Source organism: Coffea eugenioides, chromosome 5 (genome assembly GCF_003713205.1).
Source record: "Coffea eugenioides isolate CCC68of chromosome 5, Ceug_1.0, whole genome shotgun sequence".
Lineage (NCBI taxonomy): Eukaryota > Viridiplantae > Streptophyta > Magnoliopsida > Gentianales > Rubiaceae > Coffea > Coffea eugenioides.
Genome location: NC_040039.1, coordinates 49,371,354 through 49,382,333, shown reverse-complemented (window position 1 = coordinate 49,382,333; position 10,980 = coordinate 49,371,354). Strand labels below are relative to the sequence as shown.

The 10,980-nt window shown below is 35.2% G+C and overlaps 1 protein-coding gene across 1 annotated transcript; it reads left to right on the top strand.

The window, feature by feature from the left end:
- The first annotated feature begins 3,079 nt into the window (after positions 1–3,079).
- Positions 3,080–6,739, top strand: LOC113770738 (chitin-inducible gibberellin-responsive protein 1-like). The gene is made up of 2 exons (XM_027315307.1): positions 3,080–3,231; positions 4,584–6,739. The coding sequence occupies exon 2, from the start codon at positions 4,730–4,732 to the stop codon at positions 6,485–6,487; it is 1,758 nt and encodes a 585-aa protein (XP_027171108.1). The 5' UTR covers positions 3,080–3,231; positions 4,584–4,729; the 3' UTR covers positions 6,488–6,739.
- Positions 6,740–10,980: the final 4,241 nt, after the last annotated feature.

The following is a 10,980-nucleotide window of genomic DNA, read 5'->3' as shown; positions in this document are numbered from 1 at the left end:
TGCTATTTTTATATAATGTTACATTTTTATAATTAAGAAATATTTATCCCCAAACTAACCTTATAACATCCCCTATAAATGAGCTTTGCAGATTATAATTACGTTTCAAAAAAATCACAAATGTGCAACTACATGTAAAGTTGAGAGAGTGAAGTGCAACTAAATGTAAAGTTAATGGGTTTATTATATTTAACCCTAAAAAAAATCCCAAGAAGGGAACAAGTAGTGGGTTATAGATTTTTGTATTTATTTTAATACATAAAAAGTAGTGGGTTATAACCAACCATATCACCAATCAAATTTAAAATTTAAAACATTCCCACTATCTACTTCATAAACCCTTTATACTTTGTTATTCTTTTTTCTATATTTTTTATTTATTTTAATACATAAAAAGTAGTGGATTATAATCAACCATATCACCAATCAAATTTAAAATTTAAAACATTAACACTATCTACTTCATAAACCGTTTATACTTTATTATTTATACTTTAAATCCTTTTTACTCCTTAATTAAAGACAAAAGCTCATTCGTATGCTATTTTAATACAATGTTACATTTTTATAATTAAGAAATATTTATCCTCAAACTAACCCTATAATCACCCCTACAAATGAGTTTTGTAAATTACAATTACATTTTAAAAAAATCACAAATGTGCAACTACATGTAAAGTTGAGGGGGTACAGTGGAACTATATGTAAAGTTAAGGGGTTTACTATATTTAACCCTAAAAAAAATCTAAAAAACGGAACAAGTAATGGGTTATAGATTTTTGTATTTATTTTAATACATAAAAAGTAGTGGGTTATAACCAACCCTATCACCAATCAAATTTAAAATTTAAAACATTCTCACTATCTACTTCATAAACCGTTTATACTTTGTTATTTATATTTTAAATCTTTTTTACTCTTTAATTAAAGACAAATGCTCATTCGTATGCTATTTTAATACAATGTTACATTTTTATAATTAAAAAATATTTATCCCCAAACTAACCCTATAACCACCCCTACAAATGAGCTTTGTAAATTACAATTACGTTTTAAAAAAATCACAAATGTGCAACTACATGTAAAGTTGAGGGGGTACAGTGGAATTATATGTAAAGTTAAGGGGTTTACTATATTTAACCCTAAAAAAAAATCTCAGAACGGAACAAGTAGTGGGTTATAGATTTTTGTATTTATTTTATTACATAAAAAGTAGTGGGTTATAACCAACCCTATCACCAATCAAATTTAAAATTTAAAACATTCTCACTATCCACTTCATAAACCGTTTATACTTTGTTATTTATATTTTAAATCTTTTTTACTCTTTAATTAAAGACAAATGCTCATTCGTATGCTAGTTTAATACAATGTTACATTTTTATAATTAAAAAATATTTATCCCCAAACTAATCCTATAACCACCCCTTCAAATGAGCTTTACAAATTACAATCACGTTTCAAAAAAATCACAAATGTGCAACTAAAGGTAAAGTGCAACTAAATGTAAAGTTGAGGGGGTAAAGTGCAGCTAAATGTAAAGTTAAGGGGTTTACTATATTTAACCCTAGAAAAAATCTCAAGAACGGAACAAGTAGTGGGTTATAGATTTTTGTATTTATTTTAATACATAAAGAGTAGTGGGTTATAACCAACCCTATCACCAATCAAATTTAAAATTTAAAATATTCCCACTATCTATTTCATAAACCGTTTATACTTTGTTATTTATACTTTAAATCCTTTTTACTCCTTAATTAAAGACAAATGCTCATTCGTATGCTATTTTAATACAATGTTACATTTTTATAATTAAGAAATATTTATCCCCAAACTAACCCTATAACCACCCCTACAAATGAGCTTTGCAAATTACAATCACGTTTCAAAAAAATCACAAATGTGTAACTAAATGTAAAGTTGAGGGGTAAAGTGCAGCTAAATGTAAAGTTAAGGGGCTTACTATATTTAACCCTAAAAAAAATTTCAAGAACGGAACAAGTAGTGAGTTATAGATTTTTGTCTAGATTTTTGTATTTATCAAATCGAATGCATAATATTTGTAAGTATTTCATTTTAACAACATTCAATTACATTCATTTTTGTTCATATATCATTCATTTTCTAAAATAAATTTCTATTATTTTTTTAGGATCTATTTTCCGAAAAAATGCAGTTTTTGAATGATATGCACATTCTATCATATTTCAAACTATTGTTAGACAGATATTACATTTTAATTGTGTTGGTACAATTTTTAAATTTTTTTTATTCACCATTTTATTTTTACTTTTTCAATAATGTCAGTACCGTGCGTAGCACGGATATTCACACTAGTTTAGATGCTATTCATATATCCATGATTATAGGAGCAAAAAGATCATAGGATAAAAAGTCATAACAAATTCATCAACATATATGGTCAACTTTGATAGACAAAAAGAAGATATCAAAGTCCACTGTGATAGGCAAAATTCTGAGGGTAGACATTTGTAATGTACATATTGTTATTGTGATAAAGATTTTTGAATTGTTATAAAGATGTTTTGACTGTAATAAAATAGAAAAATAATATAATGCTCTAAGTAATTAGTACAATGAAATAATTTTTTCCTAAGTGAAATCAACAGCCAAAATCTTCTTTTGATTGGAAATAATTTATTGGACTAACCGTGAACACATTTAAACCGCATAAAGAAAAAAAAAAAGAAGGGAAAAAAAATCATGTTTGCATGAGGTTCCTTCTGAAAGATTCTCATATGTTTGGCTGCCGCACACTAGCCATGAGGAGCGCGTGGCTCTATCCAAACCAAAAACCAAAAGGACATGAGTTGCTTGAGGGCGCTGAGAATGTTCGCCAAAGTCGAACGTGTGGTCGGCGTAACTAACGGTTCAATCATCGTCATCAATTCCGTCAAAATTCAACTCCCCTAGTCTCCGTTACCGTTAAAGAGACCGCGGGCCCAGCTCCCTCGTCAGCTAACAGGTCACAGGTCACAACTGCCTCGCAAGTCGCACTTTCCTTTCCTCCTTATATATAAAATCTTCAATCTTCGCTCGTTCTTTCGATACTCTTCAGCTTCCTAAGCCCACAAAAATCCCATCTTTTGACTGCCGAGAAATTTACGTATTCAAAATATTTAAGATCCTATCACCTGAACACCGAGCTAGAGAAGAAGAAGGCTAGAGAAAGAGGTTGACGTCTTCATTTCAAGCCTAAGTAATCCTCAGGTACTTAATTCCGTTTTTTAATTGAAGTCAAGGTTCATTTTGTTGATCTTTTGAGGCGGGCTGTGGTTGAAAGGAATTTCCTGTTTTATATTTGTTGTGTTGATGGTAAAGTTTTGTCTTTTATTTTGTTGTTCTTCAAGGTTGAATGTTGAGCAACATTTAAAACAAAGGGGGAGGGAGGAGGGAGGGGGAGAGAGAGAGAGAGATTGAATTCAAAGGGTTGATTATCGTGTTTTCTTTTCTCCTTCATTTACTTGTATAGAAAATTCTTACCAGGGGATTGAGGAGACTTGCTTTTATTAGTCAAGCAATTGAATTAGGCTTCTTTGAATACATGGTGTTCTCTTCTTCAGCTCAAGTCAATGGGGAAAATTTGCCACTTTAGAATTCCTTCTTTAGTTTCTTGGATATTTCTTTTCGTTTATTGAAGGCAGGGAGTTATAGGGAGGGTAGATGGTTTATAAAGTAGTTGAGAAGAAAAGATATAAATGAAGAGGAAAAAAGCTAGCTTATTTACTTATCTCTGTCTTCATTGTTTTAGTGGAACACCATCAAATTATTAGGAACTCCCAGTTTATTGCTGCTGGTGTCAAAAAGTATGTTCTTGTTTATGTTATGGGGTTCTTTTTTGTAGTGTAATTGAAAATATTTTCATGAGTATATGCTTGTTCAGATTGTATTCTACGAGCGATGAGGAGTGTTTCTTTCTTTTTAGCTGGTTTTGGTTAATGAAATTCTGTGCATGATTGTTGTTTTCTTTATCCTTTTTCTTGAGATTATGCAGAAGATTGCCAAAAAGGTAATTCTGACCTGCACATCAAACCCATGGAAAAACGTAATCTTAGAAAACTGTATATAGTTTGATCTGTGGTGATCTATGAAGACAAGGATTAGGAGCTAAAGGAAGGAAATGATATGTTTTGACTCAGGTCTCTATGTTTTGTTCATGGGGTCAGAGAGATGTGTTAATTTACTTTTGCCATAGATCATTTTGAGGCTAGGATTACTTGAAGGCGTATTGCTTCAACAATTTGGTGCAAGGAATAAATTCTACATTTTTGTTAACTGCCTTTATTTTTTTTTGTAAATCCCTGTGATGAATAGTAATATGGTGATTAAGATTTTATTGTCATCATTCTTATGTTGGTACCAGTTTGGACAGAGCTTTTTAAATTGATTATTGCAATAGATGGGCATGATGTAACAAATTTGTTCAGGCAAAAGGAGAACTGCTGTACTACATGTTGAGCAAATTATTCTGTTTAAATACTTCACTAGTATCAACAACAGTTTAGCTTTATCTGTTAAATAAGGCTATAACAGCAAATTTATTGCTTTTTGTGACTTTGCAGGTCCTTCGCTGTGTGCTAAAGACTGACTCCTTCACCGGACATAATCTGCTGTTCTTTGTCTTTGATAAAGGAACCAGAGAGTTTTCTTGTCCACCGTCCATGTTATTTTAATTGGTAAATAAAACAGCTGATGCCACTTATCTAGTATGGATTCACATCAATTTTTTGGATATAGCGTTGCTGGTGCAGACATATCATACCCTTCTTATTCTACTGCCCCTTCAGTGCCAAATAGACTCTACGGCTCACTGAAATTTGAGTTAAGGAACTCACCTAATTCACCTTTCTTGTCTCATTTTGATTCTGAGACTCTTACCACACAGAGTGACGGTCAAGAACAGCATAGTTCAACAGAAAATCTTTCTGAAGCCAGTCCATCCTGTAATTCTTCATTAAATTATACCAGTAGTTGCTACCAGCAGTTAAGCTCATCTCCGGATTCCAGTCAAGAAAAACCTCAAATCTCTTCTGGTGGAACTACTCTTTTTCAGAATCCAAATAATGGTCATAACATAAAGTACACTTTGCAGCAACTGGAGACTGCTCTAATGGGACCAGATGAAGAAGCAACAACATCAGCTCCCTCTGTAGGGGAAAATAAACGCCCACAAGCATCAGGCCAGAAATCCAGGGCCTGGAGCCAGGAAAATCAACCCCTGGGATCGCAATTAATTCATTCCCAGCCGTCTTATGCCTTGCACCTGGGGAAATCAGGAAATGAACTTCCTATGGAGAAGCGTCTGAGAGCGATTGAAGAATTGTCCCTGAAGGGTATCCCTCCAACTAATCTTAAACAATTGTTGATGGAATGTGCTCGAGCATTTTATGAAAATGAGCTAGAGAACTTTGAGAAATTGGTTGAAACAGCACGTGGTGCTGTAAGCATCACTGGTGAGCCAATTCAGCGTCTTGGTGCTTACATGCTTGAAGGGCTAATAGCAAGGAAAGAGGCATCGGGAACCAACATTTACCGGACTCTGAGATGCAAGGAGCCAGAAGGCAAGGACTTGCTTTCATACATGCATATTCTGTATGAAATATGTCCTTACTTGAAATTTGGCTATATGGCTGCAAATGGTGCCATTGCAGAAGCATGTAGAAACGAAGATCGCATCCACATTGTGGACTTCCAAATTGCTCAGGGCACGCAATGGATGACTCTCTTACAAGCACTTGCTGCAAGGCCTAGTGGTGCTCCTCATGTGCGTATTACTGGCATTGATGACCCAGTTTCTCAGTATGCACGCGGAGAAGGTTTGGCAGCAGTAGGCAAACGCTTAGCAGCCATTTCTGAAAAGTTCAATATTCCAGTGGAGTTCCATGCAGTGCCAGTTTTCGCTCCAGAGGTTACAAGGGATATGCTGTGTATAAGGCCTGGTGAAGCTCTGGCTGTGAACTTCCCCCTGCAGCTCCATCACACACCTGATGAGAGTGTTGATGTGACCAATCCAAGAGATGGGCTTCTCAGAATGGTGAAGGCACTTAATCCCAAGGTCGTCACCCTGGTGGAACAAGAATCAAAGACGAATACTGCTCCATTTCTCCCCAGGTTTTGGGAAACTCTAGAATACTATTCGGCAATATTTGAGTCGATAGATGTCACTATGCCAAGGGACAGGAAGGAGCGAATTAATGTGGAGCAACACTGTTTGGCCAGGGATATAGTGAATATTATAGCTTGCGAAGGAAAGGAAAGGGTTGAACGCCATGAGCTCTTTGGAAAGTGGAAATCCAGATTTACGATGGCTGGGTTTCGGCAATATCCTCTGAGTTCTTATGTCAATTCAGTGATAAGAGGCCTGTTAAGGTGTTACTCAGAACACTATACACTAGTGGAGGCTGATGGCGCTATGCTGCTGGGGTGGAAAGACAGGAACCTGATTTCTGCGTCTGCTTGGCACTGATTCTTAGAATTCGGAAAGAGCACGATGGAGAGGTAGATATAGAAACAACTGGTTTCTGTTTTTCTGGTTCATAGGATGGGCAATTACATAGTTACTGTAGCCATGATAGCTTTAGGCATAATTTCATTTAGTTATGTTGTGCAATATTGTTGTAAAACGTCATGTTGGAGATACAGGTGGGTCATTTCATATTCTCCCCTTTTTAAGTGCTATTTTCTTCTGTTCAGTACAGATGTTAGAATTGTCTTTTGCTGTTGAGCTGTAAGAACTTGATGATGCTGGCTTTAACAATGAGCTCTCCACAATCCTAGGTACAACACAACTTTTTACAGTGGATTAGCAAATTCTGCTGTGGGTCAGAGTATGTGTAAGGTATGACCGTGCGAGTAGAAGCACATAATTTGTTGGACACTAATACTAAAAGCATCCACGAGGGTGGGTAAGTTCAAGATTAATCCAACCATATTAGTTTCCTTCCCCTGTTGAAAACTGAAAATCCCACGGGTCCACTTGGTCAAAGTTAATCTTGGGTATTCAATAGGTTGATTAAGTGAGGTAGCTTAGGCCCGCTTCCGGTCTACCCGAGCTTTGTTCGAACTTGAAAGGTTGAAATCATCACAAAATGGAAATTCTAGGCGACTCCGGAGTTTTAACACTTGGTTTGTTAGTCACTCAGTTGTGGATTTGTCAAGAAGAGAAGAGGGATGGGAGGAAGGACTTTATTTTTCTTGTTTTGGGGACGAAAAGAATTTGTTAAGAGGGAGACAGATTTAGGCAGATGGCAATTGGATGTTCTCTCTAGATTAGAGAGAAAGTTGGTGGAAGGATATGTAATTTTACATTGAGCAAAACTAAAACAATCCATCTCAAGTTAGCTAATCTTTTTTTGACACGTTACTGAAGACAGAGATCTCATCCGACTCAAACATCCTATGTGAGTAGTTGGCCAGCCAGTCTGTGTCTCCTTTTGATCGAGTGGACTCTCGTGGGATTACTTTGATTGGACTTTGCACTAACTCCAGAACCAAAGATAATAGGATGATTTCACCAAGTTTCATCATTGTCCGGACTCCGGATGATAACAGGAATGATAGTTGGCCTGTATTATTGACCTCAAGACTAATGTGTGGGAGATCTGCACACTGTACAAAAATTCATACATGTTGGACCTTTTAGTTGGGTGGTCTTACTCTAACGATCTAACCCAGCACTACACGTTTCTTTCAATTTTTTTTTTTTTAAAAAAAAAAGGGGCGGTCGTTTACCATTTCTAGTGTTCGAGCAACTAATAAAAGAAAATCATGCCAAAATTCTTTAGTATACCTGAATTCATTTTCAACAGAATTGATTTTATGCTCTAATAGTAAATATGTAGAAAATTCATTAAGATAAAATACATAAATAAATAATTACTTGGTAGTAGTTTGTCACTATAATTCGTAGTTGCTGATAAAAATTAAGGTTTACTAAATATGTTGATAAACAAAATAATAAGAAATACATATTAGTTGGAAAAAGAATATTTTAGAAATTGGAAGTGAATAGATATCAAAGGTAATTTAGAAAGAGTAACAGAAAAAAGTTGACACCAATCCCTCCCTCTCCCTTTATATATATAAGTGCTAATGGCACATGCGAAGTGTGTGCAATTCAAAAATACATTTTTGCGAATCCATTTTATATAAAATTTTCATTACTAAAGCAAATTGTGGTATTTTAACCTTTTTTCGATCAAATAATGATTACTTTAGTAGTTATAATACTTAGAATTAGTCATTCTATCAACATGTATTTAGATGAGTTATGGTTAAAGGCAGTTATTTTAGCAATTTAGGTAAGTGATAAGTGAATTTCATGAGGGTAAAGTTGAAGGTATATAAAGTGACAAAAAATGTTTACCATATCCCCTTCTCTCCCTTTATATATATACATATATACATATATATATATATATATTATAGATAGTATAGATTATTATTTTTCAAACTAGTTAACCTAGTACTACACAAGTACCGTTTTTTTTTTTCAATACTTGTTAACGATACTTTAGAATTCTTAATCATTGGTGACCTTGTATAATCATGAACCGACTATAGCAAATGTTGAAGAAAACGAAAGTATAGGGGGGGATATAAGTAAAACTTCTAAAGTGAAACAAAATAATAAAAGAGGTTGATGGAACATACCTTCAAGTAATTTATTCTGGTAATTGAAGTTCTTTCATTGTACCTTCAAATGTGTCTATCAAATAGCATTATCTTATTAGACATGATAATTGCACATTGCATCCCCTGACTTAGGGTTTTGGTTCTATTGCGATCGATCATCGTGTGTGTGTGTGACAAATCCTAAATGTCCAAGTCGTTAATCACACTAGGTTTAGGGCTATTAACCCTAATTGTTTTAAATTATTGAGGAGTAGGCATGATTTGTGACTCAGTCAGGTATGGTTATAAATTGTTGAAGAGCACGCGTGATTTGGGCGGTCCTAATACTTCATAGGACTGCACCTCTGGCTCTTTTAGTCTTAGCAGGAGGGAGGGACACAGGCGCCTCCACGAATGTCCTGATTGACATGAATCAAAAGCAGCAAACTGTCTAGTCTGTCTGGTTACTTCCCATCTTAGCCAAATAATCAGCAAAACATATAATATATTATAGGGTCTTAGTCATGTTATACTTGTAGCAGCAGTGAAGGAAATGAAAGTTTGGGGTATATGGTAAAAAACTAAAAATTTCTAGAGTGAATAAAATATAAACAAGAGTTAGATAATGAAACACACCTTTTCACACAATTTAAGTTCTTTCAGTTGTATTTGGATCAAGATTACACAAATTAACACGCTGAAATTGTCCAAACTTCTTATTTCATGGTAATTGTATACTCCCTTTCCAATTACAAATTTTTCTTTTCTTTTTCTTCTTGTATTTTGTAAAACTTTCATTCTCGGTTAATTTTGTGGATCTTCTTCTGTGACAAACTTATATTGCCAAAATGTCGAAGTTGTTAAATCTTTGGAAAGAATTACAAAAAATAAAAGGAATTTTTTTTTTTTTTTTTAAGAAGAGAGAAATGCAAAAAGGGGAAGTGAGAAATGCAATTTCCAATGAAAATGTGCAGAAGAGATTTAATGAGTAAAAAGGAGAAGGCATAAAGCCATAAACACTGGCTGCAGGCCACCCAAGTACTTGGGGGGACATTTTTGCATGGCCGGTGGCTGCAGGCCCCCCGAGTATATGGTCATCCGTTTATAAAGAGACGGCAGCATTGGCATCGCTTAATTTTGAAAGTAACACGTCCGCGAACAAAAATTTTGTTTTGACACATGAAAGCAACGACTCTGTTCGGATTGGGAGTTTTTCATTGAACCACTAGTATATATCAAGTATAATGGGAGTTTTTCATTTTGGAGGATCCGGTTGAAATCTTCGCCCCATTCCCCAACCGCCACAATATCAAATTCCTACCACGTGTCCTGACTTTTAAGGTTTCTCAAGTGACACTCTAGTCTTAGCGGTGATGCAGATTATTCCTTAACAGAGGCGGCGAATGCAACATAAATTATCTTCATTTCTCTCGACTATTGAATAGCCCATGATTCACATGGGCACACAAAGAAATCCCAAATCTTTTCCTGCAGATCCTAATCGCTATCAACCAGGGCTGAGCCCACCTGTCACAAATCAATCCTGCCAGTCACAAAGAGCAGAGGTCGCAGAGTTTAAAGGAAATTGGACACGTGGTGCGGATTGAAGGCTGGCCATATTGGGCTGGAGAATGCGCCGAGTGTCGTGTCCATTTTTAATTGGGCCAAAAGATTTCCCAATGATGGTAACCCACACCATGTGGTGCTAAATGGAACAAAGAATTGGTTCGAACTTGCAACGGAAATTGAAGTTGATGGGATTGTGCCGGCCCACTTGAAACGCTTGAAAATTTTTTGGATCACCGATAATTTTCTCGCCAGGGGTTGTTTGCATCAGGGAACTCAAGCCGAAATACGCCCTTTCGCTCTCATGTTAAAAGGCTTTGATTCCTTGTATAATTTTGTGGCCGAAAACGAACCAATGATCTTATAATCTCACCTAGCTCAATGTCATGTAACTCATCATTAGCCGAAAGATTTTGCAACGTGTAACAATACTCATTTAGTAGTTTAACTTTTTAAACTTTCCTTTTCCTTTTTTTTTCAGAAAAAAAGTCGCGTCCTAAATTTTTTTATCTAAAGCTAATTGTTAGTTTTTAAAAGTTGTATTCTAAATTGCAAGCAAGCCTCGCTTAAGAACAGAAGGAAATTCCGTTGACTCAATATCTGGTCGATGTCTCATTTTCAATTTAATTAGTCTTTCAATTTGGATCCATCATCAAATCATGACGCACATGCTTAAATTTTTAAGAGAAAAAAAAAATCGTACATTCTTGTTCGTAATTCATTATAAATGGCCGCTTACAAGGACTGCATTCGTCTCTATAAATAGCGGAGTAGAGAGAG